Raw genomic sequence first — 16,372 nt, forward strand, 5'->3', positions numbered from 1 at the left:
AGCCCCTGGGGTCTGGCCTGCTCCCCGTCCCTCTGCCCACCCTCGCTTTCAGCCCCATTATGCCATCTGAGGCTCTCTGAACCTCCATACTGGCTCAGTCTCAGTGGCTTCATTTGTGCTGGTGCCTCCCCGGGGCTCCCTTTGCTTTTCTTCACCTGGTTGGGCCTCTACCGGGCCTCAGAGATGGCCTGTGATGCTCCTCCCCCAGGAAGGCCCTACCTGCACACCCACCAAGTCTGAAGAGGGTGCTCCTGTTCCCTCCTCCCCCACTAAAAACAGGCCTGTTACCTGTTTATCATACTACGTGCGTGCGTGTGTGCTAAGTCGCTTCATTCATGTCTGACTCTTTGCGACCCCGTGGACCCCACCAGGCTCTTCTGTCCATGGGATTCTCCAGGCAAGAATACTGGAGTGGGTTGCCATTTCCTCCTCCAGGGGACTCTTCCTGACCCAGGGGTTGAACCCACATATCTTAGTCTCCTGCACTGGCAAGCAGGTTCTTTACACTAGCGCCATCTGGGAACCCCTTATCATACTTCCTACCTCCCCCCTGCCCCGCCCCCGCCCCAAAGACCATGACATCCTCAGGGGTGGGGACAATGTCTCATTCACCGTTGTGTCCAGAGCCTGCAGAGCTCCTTGTCCTGGGAGCCACTCAGGGGTGGGGGCGATGTCTCGCTCACCGTTGTGTCCAGAGCCCGCAGAGCTCCTGGTCCTGGGAGCCACTCAGGGCCCCCTTGCACAGGAGGGCAGACCCCATACCAGCCCTGGGGACCCTGGAGACGTTGGGGACGTGAGGAGAGGGAGAGGAGAAGGCTTCGAACTCCAGCCCAGGAGTGGGGAGGTTGCTGGCCCCTAGGGGGTGCTGGTCCCCTGCATGGCGTTTGGGTGCAGCCGCTTAGGGCTGGAGAGGCTGGTACATGGGGAGGGGGGGAGGGGTATGCATGCCCAGTGGTGCTGGAAACCCCAGAACAAACAGGATGTTTTCTCAGTGCCCACTTCACAGGAAGATCTGAGAACAAAACAGTGCTTTAATATTGAAACAGTTATAATTAGAGAGTGCACATGTGGAATACAGGCTAATTTAAAGATAACAGAAATGACTTCAAAGACATATGCTTGTGGCCAGGTCTTTTGGTGACGCCCAGACCCCCAGGAGTCCATGTTCATTCCCCTCTGGTGGGAGAGCTGCTCTGGAGTAGATGTTTGAGATGCGGTAAATTCTAGAAGCCCCACATGCTCATGGGACAGACTGAGAGATCCAGGCACAGGGTAGTCTTGGGGCTGCAATGTGCCCCCGTCTCAGCAGCCTCCCAGTGAACTGTCGTCCTACGAATCCGTCAGGCAGCACTGGGTCCGCTGCGTGGCCTTCAGGCCTGTGGCGGTTCTGAGGCTGTTCTGGGTTTCTCCCCCCAGACTTCTCTCCCCCGTTTCCACCTGCACAGCTTGCCAGACCTCCCACCTGAACTTCCCACCTGTGCCTGAACTCCAGCTCTTTCTTCCTTCTGTGTCTCCCTAGTCACCCTTGACTTCCTCCTTCTCGTCTGCCCCAGGGCCACACCCAGCCCCTGACTGCTCAGAAACGCTCCTTCTTACCTGGTAACTGGGTTTTATTTTGTTTGTTTGTTTTTTTCTCGGCAGGTGGTAAACCCAAAAAAGAAAATGAAGAAAAAGAAATACGTGAATTCGGGCACAGTGAGTAGCCACTCCCTCTCTGAGGCGGATGTAGACTTCCTGAGCCCTGCGCTAGGTCTGGTGGTCTGAGCTGCTTTACTGCAGGGTGTGGGAACCAGACCTGGGAGTTGGGGGTGGGGAGGGGTGGGGCTGATGGAGCAATGGGGGTCGGGGGGACGGGCCCTGTGATTCAGGATGAAAAATCCCAGAGAGAAACTCCCGTGAGGGGCTCTTCCTGCAGGAAGGAAAAAGACTTGAACTTATTGGGCTCTTACTCTGGGAAATTCCCCATTGGGGTGCTTTTCACAGGTTGTTTCCTTAAGAGGCAGGCATTATCATCCCCTCGTCACAAGAGCGGAAACCAAGGCCTCAGGCAGGGAAGTGACTCAACCAAGGTCACAGAGCCGAAAGGTGGTAGACATGGCAGTGAGCACAACAATTAAATCTGCACCTTGCAGCTGCTATGGACACGGCCCCTCCTTAACCGAGACCATCCTGGGATCACACTGGCCCAGCGGCTTCCGGGGGCTGATCTTCAGCACATTCCTGCATTTCTTCAACAAATATTTAGTGTGTGCTCCCAAGTGCCAGGCACTGTTTGGGGCAGGAGGGAATAAGACTGATGCAAATCCCTGCCCCCCTGGTGCTTATTGTCTAGTTGGGGGATGGGGACAGGAGACAAGTGCACCCACAAATACCTGTGTGCATCAGGTGGTTGGGAGTGCTGTGGAAAAAAGTATAGTGAAGTGTGGAATCCAGAAGAATGACATGGATGATCTTACTTGCAAAGCAGAAAGAGACACAGACATAGAAAACAAACAAATACCAAGGGGTAGGGGTGGGATGAATTGGAAGACTGGGGTTTACATATACACAGTATTGATACTATGCATAAAACATAACTAATGAGAACCTACTGAGTAGCACAGGTCAGTGCTCTTTGGTGACGTAAATGGGAAGAAAACCCAAAAAAGAGGGGATATATGTAAACATATAGCGGGTTCACTTTGCTATACTGAAAAAACTAACACAACATTGTAAAGCAACTATGCTCCAATAAAAGTTAATTTTAAAAGTATAGTGAGATAAATCAATAGAGAATGCAAGGGCCAAAACTTGCTATTTTATATAAAATAGTCAAGGAAAGCTTCTCTGAGAAGATAACCTTTAAGCAGAGATTTAAGCAAGGTGAGGGAGCTAAGGATTAAGGATATCAAGGAAAAAGAGTTCTAGCTGTAGGGATCAGCATGTGCAAAGGCCCTGAGGTAGAGCCCACCAAAGCATTTATAGAACAAACCGATGTCTTAGCAGCACAAACATACCCAAGTCTGTACCCTTTGTGTCCCTCCCACTCTAGAGGGCCACCACCCCAGAGAGAATACAGCCAAACGCAGCCATTTGAGTCAGGGCAATGGCAACTCCAGACCAGACGAGGTCACAGGCAGGGGCCCCCAGGATTCCTCCGAGGAACCTTATTTTCTCCATCTGTAAAATGGGTCTAATATATCATCCCTACCCTGTTGAAGGCACAGGGTGGCTGTGGCAGACTCATGGGAGATGCAGGACTGTAAACTGGACTCTGCTGACCACCGCTTCTCTGATTATAACTGCTTCACGTGCAGGCGTGGAGTAATATTTCTTGTCCAAAGCTGCAGGGTTTCTCAGTGGGGATGTTGTCAGCCTTTGAGGCCGAATAATTCTTTGTTTTACAGGACTTCCCCATATGTGGTGGGATGCTTAGCCTCCCTGGCCTGAGCCCATAGCTAGCAGTAGAACCCCAGTCATTGTGAGACCCCAAAGCTCTCCCTCACGTTCCCAAATGCGCCTTGAGAGGGCAGCACCTTCCCCAGCTAAGAAATATTAGATGTACAGCTAAAAAAATAATAAGGTATGAAACCCGCTGATCTCATCCAGCTTTCTTGCTTTAGCGATAAAGAAACTGAGACCCAGAGAGGGGACATGATGTCTCAGGTCACACAGTGAGTTAGGGAAGGGGCAGGGCTAGGCCCAGGTCTCCTGACTTTCCTTTGATCCAGCATTTCCCAATCTTTACCATAAAAAAAAAAAAAAAAAAAAAAAAATCACTCAGCGTTCAGGATCCCTATTAAAATACAGATGCCCAGGCCAGGTCCCTGGGGTTCCATTTTAGGAAACCCAGGCTGGGAGCCCAGGAATCTATATTTAGCGCTTCCCATACTTTATTTGCTATGTGCAGGATTTCCTGGGGATCTTGCTGAAATGCCAAGAGTCTGCATTTCTACCCAGCATCGGTGTGATGCTCATGCTGCTTGTTCAGGGACCACACTCTGAGTACCAAGTCCCTGAGTCAATCCATATGGCCAGCCAAGTTCAGCAATTAACTGCTTCATCCCAGGGCCTGAAGCAGGATTCAACCCTGACTGCATGTTAAACTCAAGTGAGGAGCTAAAAATAAACCAGGGCCATCTCCCTACTCCAGAAAGCCTGATGATATTGATTTAGGGTCTTCAGTCCAGCTGCAAGATGTTTTAAAAGCTTCCTGTGGAGTCTAATGATCATAGAGGAGACGCCATGCCACAGTCCACTCCTAGAGACTAGGGAGGCTTTGTCCATCCACAGCGAATGGGGGTCTCCAAGGCCCAACTCAGTACTCACAGACTCTCCGTTATTTGGGCTAATGGCTCATCCGCTTTGTCAAGGGGAAGCCCTACCTGGTCTCCCCACCGAGTTGATAAAGATGACTGAATCTGTACCAGTAGGGGGCGCTACAAATCCTAGCGTGGAATTCTCTGACCCTGGTGAACTGTCCCCCGCCCCATTCTCGCCTCATTTAATTGACTTTGCCAAGATTGAAGGCAGAATGAGAAAGGGATAACAGAGGATGAAATGGTTGGATGCAATCACCAACTCGATGGACATAAGTTTGAGCAAGCTCCGGGAGTTGTTGATGGACAGGGAAGCCTGGTGTGCTGCAGTCCATGGGGTCTCAAAGAGTCGGACACAACTGAGCGATTGAACTGAATTGAACTGCCAAGCTTTCATTTGTCTCCACGATCCTAAATCATTATCATAACCCACTGCCAGGTAGTTGCCTGTCTTGGGAAAGCTGATGCCAAAGTTGGCAGGGGCATAGGTCAAGCAGCATCTGCTTAGGCAAGGGGGCCTCAGGTGCTCAGTTACCTCCAGGGAAAGGACAGGCTACTTAGGAGGGGCTTGGGTCTGAGAGGGTAGAGATCGGGCGATGCTAGAGGAATGAGGTGGGACAAGTAAGGTTTAAAACAAGTGCAAACCAAAGAGGCATATTTCAAGATTAATGCATATGTGCGTGCTCAGTCCTGTCCCAACTCTTTGTGACCCCATGGACTGTAGCCCACCAGGCTCTTCTGTCTGTGGAATTTTCCAAACAAGAACGCTGGAGTGGGTTGCCATTGCCTACTCCACGGAATCTTCCCGACCCAGGGATCGATCCGGGTCTCCTACATTGGCAGGTGGATTCTTTACCACTGAGCTAACAGGGAAGCCCTTCAGGATTAATAGGTAGTGGATTAATATGGAAGCACGAAGCTTGTCAGCACTGATCTTAGGCCTGTGTCGGGAGAACCCTGCCTCTCCCTCTGTACCCGTGTCCACTTACAGAAAACTCAGTTCCTCGGCTTGAGCCTCTGTACTCCAGTGACAGAGACAGGGCCCTTCCAGGATGCAGTTTGGCATCAAGGTCAAGAGCACAGGGTCTGGGGCCAGACAGATCTGAGTTCCCATCTTACTTGGTCACGTCCTGGTAGTGTCCTTGGACACACTGCATCACTTCTTTGAGTCTCAGTTTCCTGGGCTGGAGAATGGAGATAATAATAGTACTTCATAGACTTGTTGTGGGCACTGTTTGCAATGATGTGGGTGAACCTGGCACATGCTGGGGGCTCCATCACCATCTACAAAGCTCCCCGCACCCCCTCCCCACTCAGTGCTCCCCGCTGACCAAGCCTCTTTTTGTTTTCAAGGTCACGCTGCTTTCCTTTGCTGTGGAGTCAGAGTGCACGTTTCTCGATTACATCAAAGGAGGGTGAGAAGAGATGCAGCCTGGTTTCTTTGGCCTCAGGGGGAGGGAAGGGGCCCACACACATGGACCTGAGCCGAGCTGACCCCACCTGGCCTCTCTGAGGTCCTGGCCAGAGCCTGGGATGCTGGGCTCTGATCAGACCTCCAGTATTTGGGCTCAGACAACTCCCCAGAGCGCTGCAGGGCCCTGATGTGGCTGCAGAGGGCGCTGCTGAGCCATGGGGGGGCTCGCTTGGGTCGTGGGCGGTCTCTGTGCCGAGGGGACCTGCAGGTTGTGGGGACTCCGTGAGACTCCATGACAAAGAGAACTAAGGGCTTAGGGAGGTGGAAAGGCCCTGATCTAGGCGTCAGGAGGCCCAGACCCTAGGCCCCTCTTTGCTGTGAACTGGCTGGGGTACTTTGGGCACATCACTTTCCCTCCCTGGGCATCCATCTCCTCTGCTCACACAGAGAGGTTGGAATTAAGTGAATTCTAAGGTTCCTTCCTGCTCTGAGCTTCTGATACCTATGGTCTGTCTGGGAGGCGGTGATTAACCTGCCCAGTGTCATTAGGGACCTATGAGGAACAGGAGAAACTGGGACAGAGGCCAGGGGATGATCCCACACAAGTTTAAGGAACAGAGAGAACCAGAGGGGTTGGCCTCCCGGCCAAGGCAAGCAGAGAAACCTGGAGACTCCAGCCAAACAGCTCATGAGGAAAGAGCCTGACTCTGCAGTGAGGTCCTGCCCAGCACGCTCCCTGCCAGGACAGGTGCCAGGGCAGGGGTGTGGGTAGCCGAGAGCCCACAGGTGCAGGCAGGTGAGTGACTACACCTGTCTGGAAAGGAGACAGGCGGGGCCATTGCCAAAGGTTCATCCCAGCCAAGCCGGCGCTCGGCCACCTGGTTCTCAGGGCAGAGGGAGGAGTCAGGCCCTGGGAAGCCACACTTACTCTCCCATGACGTGCCTCCCTGCTGCCTCGAGCCTGCAGCCCGCAGGCTTGCAGCTCTCCTTGTCCCCGCTGAGCACACGCCCTTACCGCAGTCCCCCAGAGGCCTACCCGTCCCTCCCCAATGTCAACTCCAGCCCCTGCCCTTGCTCCTTCCCCCATCAGAACTGCTCTGTGCTCTATCCTATTGAAAAACCACCCCTGACATCCCATGGTAATTTTCAAGCAGCCCTCATCCTGTTTATCCTTCCCATTTGCATGCGTGCACGCTAAGTCGCTTCGGTTGTGCCCGACTCTGTGTGACACTATGGACTATAGCCCGCCAGGCTCCTCTGTCCGTGGGCAGACTGCCCCCGATTTACAGGACACAGGGGGCCAGGGAAGATGATTATCTCCATTTTACAGAAGATGTCCGAGGCCACACCACTTAGTCAGCAGCAGGGTTCATCCCGCCATCACAGGCTGCGTTTCTTCCATAGTAATGAATCCACCAAGCTTCCCTTGTAGCTCAGTTGGTAAAGAATCTGCCTGCAATGCAGGAGACCTGGGTTCGATTCCTGGGTTTGGAAGATCCCCTGGAGAAGGAAATGGCAATCTGCTCCAGTATCCTTGCCTGGAGAACACCATGGACAGAGGAGCCTGGCAGACTACAGTCCATGGGGTCGCAAAGAGTCAGACACGACTGAGCGACTCAATCGCCGCCACCACCACCATTGAATCTGCCTCATAGCTACGAGGTGGGGTGTGAGAGAGATGGATGAGTCCAAGGGCTGGGTGCTGTGAGGTCTCGTCATCTTGCTGAGAGGGCTCTCACAGAGGCAAGCCCTGGCCCTCCTCCTCTCCTCTCTTCACACTCTGGAGAGCCTGGGTGAGGGAGCTGTCAGCTCTAGGGAGCAAGAGGCCAGCGTGCGTGTCCAGGCAGGCAGCTGATGGAGGCGTTTGTCTAGGGATTCTCTCCTCCCTCACCCACCTGGACCAGAAGGAAGGCTGTGGGCGCCTCTGTCCCCTTGTCGGAGTCAGAGATGGAACTGGTTGCTGAGCAGCCTGTCCTTGCCCTTAGGCAGGAGAGGTGAGCCTGCAGGGAGTCACTTTTCAACAAAAGTACCTGCTTTTCAGTCCTTTCCTTTCCTGAGCCATTTCAGAACCAGAGCAGGAAAGACTACTTAAGGAGTGAAAAAGCCCGCCTCTCCCTCACCTTTTTTTTTTTTTTTTAATGTGGACCATTTTGTAAAGTCTTTATTGAATTTGTTACAACATTCAGTTCAGTTCAGTCGCTCAGTCATGTCTGAGTCTTTGCGACCCCATGGACTGCAGCACGCCAGGCTTCCCTGTCCATCATCAACTCCCGGAGCTTACTCAAACTCATGTCCATCGAGTCAGTGATGCCATGCAACCACCTCATCCTCTGTCGTCCCCTTCTCCTGCCTTCAGTCTTTCCCAGCATCAGGGTCTTTTCCAATGAGTTGGTTCTTCGCATCAGGTGGCCAAAGTATTGGAGTTTCAGCATCAGCATGAGTCCTTCCAATGAATATTCAGGACTGATTTCCTTTAGGATTGACTGGTTTGATCTCCTTGCAGTCCAAGGGATTCTCAAGAGTTACAACAATGCTTCTGTTTTATATTTTGTTTTTTTGGCCACGAGGCATGTGGGATCTTAGCTTCCCAACCAGGCTTTGAACTCTCACCCCCTGCATTGGAAGGTGCAGTCTTAACCACTGGACCACCAGGGAAGTCCCTTCTCTCACGCTCTATTTGGAAGAGCCAGGCTGACAGGGTCCCTCAGCTGCAGTCCTGCAGGCCAGAACCACTTCTTGCCACCTTGTGGCTCCTTCTCCCTCAGAGCTTGGAGTCTACTGAATGCTCTGGCCGAGGGCAGCAGACAAGGGGGAAGGCGTGTGGGGAGGTCTCTGGCCAGCAGACCGTGGGTGGGGTCTCCTGCTCACCATGTTCTTCCCCCTTCCCGGAGATGGACGGTTCCCTGAGCAGAAGCTCAGCTCTGATCAAGTGGAGCGAGGGCTGTGGTTTCTGATAGGGACTGTCTGCTCGGTGCAGGTGAGGTGAGCCCTGTGTGCGTGCCAAGTCACTTTAGTCGTGTGGACTCCTAGTGACCCCATGGACTGTAGCCTGCCAGGCTCCTCTCTCCATGGGGTTCTTCAAGCAGGAATACCGGAGTGGGCTTCCATGCCCTCTTCCAGGGGGTTTTCCTGACCCAGCGATCGAACCCGGGTCTCTTACGTCTCCTGCATTGGCAGGCGGGTTCTTTACCACTAGGGCCACCTGGGAAGCCCAAGGTGAACCTCACCGTATATCATCCATGGTCACAACTCAGAACAGAATTTTCCCGGGTATGATCCTAGAGCCCCCTCCTCAGAATCGCTGCTTGAAGGCAGGGGATGTTTGCTGATTCTGGGGCCCCATCTCAGACCAACTCCCTCCCTGGGAGGGAGGCCCTGGGACAGTCTTTGTAAACAAGCTCCCCTGGTGACTCTACACTCACTGTGTGTGAGAATCACAAGACTAGACTTTATCAGGGATTCGTGTCTCATCAGCTTTGTTTTGTCAGCATCTGGCACGGAACCTAGAACAGCCAAACCCTCAGAAAGTTTTAACCCTGAATATGAATCCTCAAAACCTAATTTTTTTTTATTATGGAAAAATTCCAAACACAGGCAAAAGTGGAGAGACAGTATGATAAGCCCCCAAGTACCCTCCACCCAGATTCGACAGTTACCAGCTCACAGTCTTGTTCCACACACTCACCCTTCCACCCAATTATTTTGAAGCAAATCCAGACATCATATCTCATCCCCTAATTACTTCAGGATGTGTCTCTAAAATAGAAAAGGACTCTCTCTTTGTAAAATATAACAGCAATACCAAAATCACACCTAAAAACCAAGTAGTTCCTTAATGCCAACTGTCTAGTCAGTATTCAAATTTCTCCAGTTGTCTTATAATGTTTTTGAATTGGCTTATTTGAATGCAAAATCAAGGCAAGGTCCATATATTGCGATTGGTTGATTTGTCTCATAATTATCTTTTGTTTTTTGGTCACACCGCTCCTTGTGGGATCTTCGTTCCCTGACCAGGGATTAAACTGGGATGCCCTCAGCAGAGAAGGCGCCCAGTTCTAACCACTGGACCACCAGGGAATTCCTCGTTATCTTTTCATCTAGTGGTTTCCCCAAGTGCCTGAAGGGCTTGCTAAAACAAATTCCTGCACCCCACCAAGGGATTCTGGTTCAGTAGGTCCACTGGGGGCCTGAGACTCCTCACAGATTCCCATGTGATCCTGATGCTGCCGACCCATGGGGGATCTTCCAGTAATGCTCCTACAGAATTTCCCACAGGCTCCCCCTGCATCCCCCACAGTGTCACTTAATGTGTTTCCTGTAAACCACTGGTAGATAGTTCTGGAAGCTCAGCTGGATTCCAGTCCCATTTTTTTGGCAAGACAGCTTCATGGGTGGTGTTTTGTTCTTCCCTCAGGAGATACACAATGCCTGTTTGTCTTTTTTTTTGTTGTTGCAGGTTAAACAGTAAGGCCAAATCAGGTTTAACCCTGAATCTGACTCCAAATTTGAGCCAGGAATACAGGGAAACCCTACTTCACTGGCCTCCAGTGGGCCCAGGGGCAGGGTTTGGAGAGGAAATAAGTAATCGTAGCCATGTGCCCAGCAGAACATAAACATCTTTGGAGAGCTGTCCCACTGCCTCACTCTTTTGATGCTCACAGCAGTCCTCTGGGGGAGGGCGGGGCTGATGCTACGCTTCCAGTTTTCCAGACCTGAAGGAGACAAATGCTTCACCCAGGCTACATACATGGCATGCGGCAGGGCTGGGGCGGAAGCCAGGGTTCTCACTCCGGTCCAGTACGCTTCGCCCTCCCCACAGCCCTGCCTTTGGCCAGCTAACTCCCCTGTTGTCCTCCTTCTTCTAGGACCCAGATCAACTTCACGGTGGCCATTGATTTCACAGCCTCCAATGGTGAGTAGTGGGCATGGGCCAAGGAGCTGGGTAGGGGCTGGGGGCCTGGAAAAGAGAGGGCTTTTCAGGACTGTGGTAGTTGTCCCTAGTTGGACGCCAGGTCTTCCATACTCTCTGGCCTCATCCGCCCAAAGAGGAGGAACTTGGGCCTGGAGGACCAAAGATACAGCCAAGGTGGCAAAGGCATTTGCTGATTGGATCATGGTCACTCACAAAGCCGGGCTCTGGGCCTACATACCCTGAGCCTTGCTCTTGAGGACACCCAGCCTCCCTGGGGGAATAGGAGAGCCACGCTGTGGGGAGCCCTGGAGCAGAGGTGTTTCCTCACAGGATCAAACCGCACAGCCCCTTGCAATCCAGGGCTTCCCAGGTGGCACTAGGATAAAGAACCTGCTTGCCAATGCAGGAGATGTAAGAGACGCAGGTTCGATTCTTGGGTTGAGACGATTCCCTGGAGGAGGGCATGGCAACCCACTCCAAGTATTCTTGCCTGGAGAATCCCACGGACAGAGGAGCCTGGTGGGCTACAGTCCCTGGGGTCGCAAAGTGTCAGATACGACTGAGCGACCGAGCACGAGCGGGAGCATAATGTGCAGGCCAGCCCACAGGCTGGAGGGGAGGCAGAGGCAGGACTGGGAGGCGGGGCACCCGGGGGCTCTAGGCCTCGCTTCTGCTCAGCTGCCCCAGCTTCCTTCCTTCCCTGACCTTCTCCAGGGTGACCGAGCGGTTGGGAGCAATCAGTGCCTAGCTGTTAGAGCCATGACAGCCTTCCTTGGATTCTGGACCTGCATTAAGCCCTGCTCAATCAGAAGTTCCTCAGGCCTGGTAGTCCGCAGGCATGTCAGAAACCTCTCTCTGCAAGGCCCTACCACGGCAGAGTGCTGAGATGTCAGAACTGGGGGGGCGGCCAGGGGGTACGGTGCTTAGTATTCATAACAATGAGGAGAGTTATAGTAACATCTGTTTAATCCTCACAGTAGTCCAGTGAGGCGGGGACTATTATTAGTATAGTATAGTGTTAGTTGATCAGTTGTCTCTGACTCTTTGCGATCCCATGGACCGTAGCCCACCAGGCTCCTCTGTCCATGGGATTCTCCAGGCAAGAATACTGCAAGTAGGTTGCCATTCCCTTCTCCAGGGGATCTTCTCAACCTAGGGATTGAACCCAGGTCTCCTGCATTCCAGGCAGGTTCTTTACCATCTGAGCCACCAGCGAAGCCTGGGGACTATTATTACCCCCATTCTACTGCTGGGGAGACTGAGGCTGAGTGGTTAAGCATTCGTATCCAAGATCACACAGCAGGAAGTAGAAAGAGGATTAATACTTGGCAGCCTGTGCTGTACTACTCTCGTTAATAAACAAGTAACTAATATATGGACCATATCAGTGGTGAAAAGGGCTATGGAGAACAAGCCAGGAAGAGGGGTGGGGACTGTAGCTTTCAATAGGCTCCAGGGAAGACCACAGCAGACCTGAAAAGGGAGGGAGGAAGGCATGCGCACATCTGTGGAAGGATGTCCCAGAGCGGAGGGAACAGCCTTTGCCAAGGCCCTGAGGCGGGGATGGCGAGAGGCTGGAACCGAGGGAGTAACGGGATGGTAGGAGATGCGGAGAGGTGTCACTGGAGGCCGGTTCCAGTGGGGCTGTGTGGGCCCTCGTAAGGACTTCAGATTCAGCTCTGGGTGAAATGGAAACATTGGGGCGTTTTGAGCAGAGAAGAGGTGTGATTAGGTGAGTTTTGACGTAGACTCAGCCTGGTGGGTGTGCTGAGTGTGGACACAGGGCAGAGACCTGGAGATCAGGCTGCTGCAGTCCTACGAGCAAGAGGCTAGATTCACAGAGGAGGGACTCAGGCTCCATTCGGAGGGTTTCGCAGCCATGGTTTGCTCAAGGATTGAACGCTCAGTAAGGGAAGGAAAGGGGTGCCGTTGGACACCCCCTTCTGCATTCCAAGCCCGGTGACTTGACATGTCCGGGCCATCCACTGTCCCCCCTTGTACCCACTTCGCAGGGAACCCCTCGCAGTCCACATCGCTGCACTACATGAGCCCCTACCAGCTGAACGCCTACGCGCTGGCGCTGACCGCCGTCGGGGAGATCATCCAGCACTACGACAGCGACAAGATGTTCCCCGCCCTCGGCTTTGGGGCCAAGCTGCCCCCGGACGGCAGGGTGTCCCACGAGTTCCCACTGGTAGGAGACCCCCGGGAGAAAGGGCTGTGGCCTGGGGTAGGGAGGCCTTGCCCATCCTGCCCACCTGAGGACTTGAGCTGCGGGCTTTGTGGGGGCAGGCTGCCTACTGGGGCTTGGAGCGGGACTTGTATCAGAGCTCAGATCAGAACCCCACTCCCCACTTCGGTCACAATCATCTCCCCTGTGAAGCCACCCACAGTGGGCTCTGCCCTCCTTTTCCCAACAAGACCCTGGTGGAGGTGGAGTGGAGTCATGGCTGAACTATTCCCTAAGACCTCAGAAATGAGGATAAAAAGGGTGTGCATTGGGGTCTGAACAACTGCAGGTAATTCTAGGATGGGAGGATGTGTCTCAGCAGACACAGGGAGACACAAGGAGCCCGTCTGGACACTGCTCACCTGGAGCTTGTGGGGCCCTTCATGGTGGGCCCTGGGGCTCTCTCCCCAGCCCCCGCCCCCGAGCCCCTACCAGAGAAGAGTCTAGGAGGGCCCAGGCCTGCAGGCCTCCTCCATCCTGGCCCAGCCGCCCCCCCAGACCACCCCTCTGCCCTCCTTCCCACCCCTCCTTCCTTCCTGGGCTCAGCTCCCCACCCGCTGTGCTCCCAGAATGGCAACCAGGAGAACCCCTCGTGCTGCGGCATCGATGGCATCCTAGAGGCCTACCACCACAGTCTGCGCACGGTGCAGCTCTACGGCCCCACCAACTTCGCCCCCGTGGTCACCCATGTGGCCAGGTGAGCACGGGGTCACTGGACAGCCCTCCCCACAGCTCGCAAGGGGCTTCCTTCCCTCCCCATCCTCTCAGGAAGGCAGGAGGGCACATCTCTTCCCACTGATTTACTTTTGGGGGTGCCCTGACCCTAAAAAGACCCCCCTCCCACCAAAGAGCTGTTGCACTAGTGTTCAGGGTCCTTGTGCGGGGGGACGGCGTGCCCAGCGTCCCAGCAGACAGACCGCTGCCCCCCGCCCTGCCGCAGGAACGCAGCCGCAGTGCAGGACGGCTCCCAGTACTCGGTGCTGCTCATCATCACAGATGGGGTCATCTCGGACATGGCGCAGACCAAGGAGGCGATTGTCAATGTGAGCGGGGGAGGGGACAGAGGGTGGGGAAATGCCTCCTTTGGGGAGACCTGTGGGGCATGGCTTCTCTTCTTCCTGCCCTCTTCAGGACCACTCCTGGTTTCTCGCTGTAGAGCCTGGAGGGCCAACAGCAGGGTTTGGGGGGCAGAGGGGGTCCAGCTGATGAAGGATCCGACTGGCAAACTCTGTACCTACCTCTTCATCACACTGGGTGGTCCACTCCCTCCAGACTCCTATGGCTCTCTCATTAACCCATCTCTGGGGCTGCTGCCCCAGACCCCAGCCCGGCTTGGCCAGGTAGAAGAGATGGGAGGTCCCAAGAGGTGGAGACGGGGTGGTCTCCCTGCACAGGGGCTCTGGCCACAGCTGGCCCTCCCTCCAGGCCCAAGTAAAAGCTGTCCCACGTGATGGAGGTCCAGAGGCAGAGGAGAGGATGGGGTGTCTTGCAGAAGCAGACCTGTGACCCGCTTCCCCTCTGCCTCCCTCCTTCTCGATTCCTGCTTCCTCTCTGGTGTCCCCACCTCCCTTCCCTTTGGTCTGTGCCCTCTTTCCCGCCTCCTTCTTTTTCTGTGTTTCTCTGTGTGTGTGTCTCTTCTCCAATTCTTCCCTGACCGCCTTCCTTTCTTCTGTTGGCCCACCCCTTCCCTTCCCTACCCACAATCTCCCCTTCCTTTTAACTGGCCCCTCGGCTGGGCCCACCTCCCTCCACCTTCCGTGTCATCTCCCACGTTGCCTCCCAGGCTGCCAAACTCCCCATGTCCATCATCATCATCGGCGTGGGCCAGGCAGAGTTCGACGGTGAGTCCCCACCACCCCCGGACATGTTTCCCCAGAGGCTTCAGGCCCTTGGGAGTGACCCCTCCCAAAAGAGCAAGGACTCACACCCCGGTCTGTGTGAGACTGTCTGGGTGAGCAGGCAGGGTGTGAGAGTGCGTTTGTTTGCACAGGGAGGGGTGTGTCAAGGTGCGTACCCCACGCCCACACCCAAGGCTGTGGGGAGGAGGCCCCAAGTCACTCCTCCAGCCTCCACCCTGGGAGCCTGTGCGGGGTGGGGGCGGGGAGGGCTGCCCGGGACTGGCTCCTCCTGTCTCCTGGCTTCAGCTTTCTCATCTCTGACACGGGGCCTGGGCCGGCGGCCTCTGTCCTGCCAGGCTCAGGTGCCCTCCTGTTAGCTCCCCCACCCCTTGTCTTTACCCCCTCCCCCCAACAGCCATGGTGGAGCTAGATGGCGATGATGTGCGGATCTCCTCCCGGGGAAAGCTGGCCGAGCGCGACATTGTCCAGGTGAAGCCCAGACCTTGGCTTTCCCCACAGAAAACACAAGAGCCCCCTTAGCCAGGCTGACCTCACTCCCCCTTCTGGGGGCTTCTCTGGAAAGGGGCCCTGGAGGGAGGCATTGGTAGTCCTAGAATGGCTTGGCCATCATAGAAGGAGATAGGTGTCAGTTGTGGGGCTGGACACCCCCCCAACATGTCTGAGACTCACCCCTAGCCTGGTGTTACCCCAGCTGGAACGCTCACACCCAGCCCTCCCTGAGCCTGCAGCGTCTCCTGTAGAACACAGAGGCCTAGTTTCTCACACCTTCTGTTGCTTTCTGCCGGGCTGCCTTCCGAAGTGAGATGGCAAACCCTGTGGAGGTGGAGGCGGTGTCTAAAGGGCTGCTGCAGCCCTCTTCAAGAATGAGTGTTGCCTGGTTCACTGAATCAGTTCCAGCCTCTCCGCGGAGAATGGCAAATGTAACAGCAGACAGGTCTTTGTCCTCGGGGAATCCCTGTCCAGTCAAGCCTCAGAATGCGCCTCAGTAAGCACACACCCCTCTGTGACTGTGCTGCAGACTGAGTGCCTGGTGCTTAGGAGATTCAGAATAAAATAAAAACCCCGACAGTCTCCATACTGCCTCCTCCCCCATTAAAAAAATTCAAATGGAGGAGGGATCATTCCAGATGTGGAGACCAAAGCTGGGGGGCTAGCAACTGAAGAAGGGCAGTCTGGGAGGTGCGTGCAAAGGCCTGGAGGCAGAAGTGAGCCTGAGGCACGGGAGTGGGGGTGGGGGGGCATGGGGGAGGCAGACACCTCCTGGGAGGAAGCCATAGGAGTGGAACTGTAGGTGTTGGGCCAGAAAGGGAACCCAAAGAGACAGAAGGGACTCTGCTGAAGAGGTGGGAGGAGACCTGCAGGGTCCATTTCCCAGAAACCAGGGATTCCCTTCAGCATTTCCTGAGTGTCTGCTAAGTTCTGATAAGTGCCTCTGCTTGGTGCAGATACTTAATCAGAGATTAAGGAATCTTGTTCAGTGGTGTATCCTGGCATGAACAGTGTTCAATAAGTTATTTTTTGAGTGAAAGAATAAGGACTATGATACAGCCCTTTAGAGAATCACTATGCTGAGGAAGGCTTGGGTCAAGCCAGGCAGAAGCTGGGCAGGAGTGGGACAGGAGCCCAGGCCTGGAGATTTGGGGGTGGGGGCTGGTGTCC

At 54.4% G+C, this 16,372-nt stretch overlaps 1 protein-coding gene across 3 annotated transcripts in view; it reads left to right on the forward strand.

Moving 5' to 3' along the window:
- Positions 1-16,372, forward strand: part of CPNE5 (copine 5) — a 103,315-nt gene that overhangs the window by 85,229 nt on the left and 1,714 nt on the right. For all 3 annotated transcript variants that reach the window (XM_025270803.2, XM_006050414.3, XM_044930667.1), the window contains 8 exons: positions 1,642-1,695; positions 5,652-5,713; positions 10,578-10,624; positions 12,637-12,818; positions 13,424-13,551; positions 13,795-13,897; positions 14,638-14,695; positions 15,108-15,181. In XM_025270803.2, the coding sequence (XP_025126588.1) occupies positions 1,642-1,695; positions 5,652-5,713; positions 10,578-10,624; positions 12,637-12,818; positions 13,424-13,551; positions 13,795-13,897; positions 14,638-14,695; positions 15,108-15,181 (708 nt within the window). The remainder of the gene's footprint in view (positions 1-1,641; positions 1,696-5,651; positions 5,714-10,577; positions 10,625-12,636; positions 12,819-13,423; positions 13,552-13,794; positions 13,898-14,637; positions 14,696-15,107; positions 15,182-16,372) is intronic.

The sequence above is a fragment of the Bubalus bubalis genome, chromosome 2, assembly GCF_019923935.1.
Source record: "Bubalus bubalis isolate 160015118507 breed Murrah chromosome 2, NDDB_SH_1, whole genome shotgun sequence".
Taxonomy (NCBI): domain Eukaryota; kingdom Metazoa; phylum Chordata; class Mammalia; order Artiodactyla; family Bovidae; genus Bubalus; species Bubalus bubalis.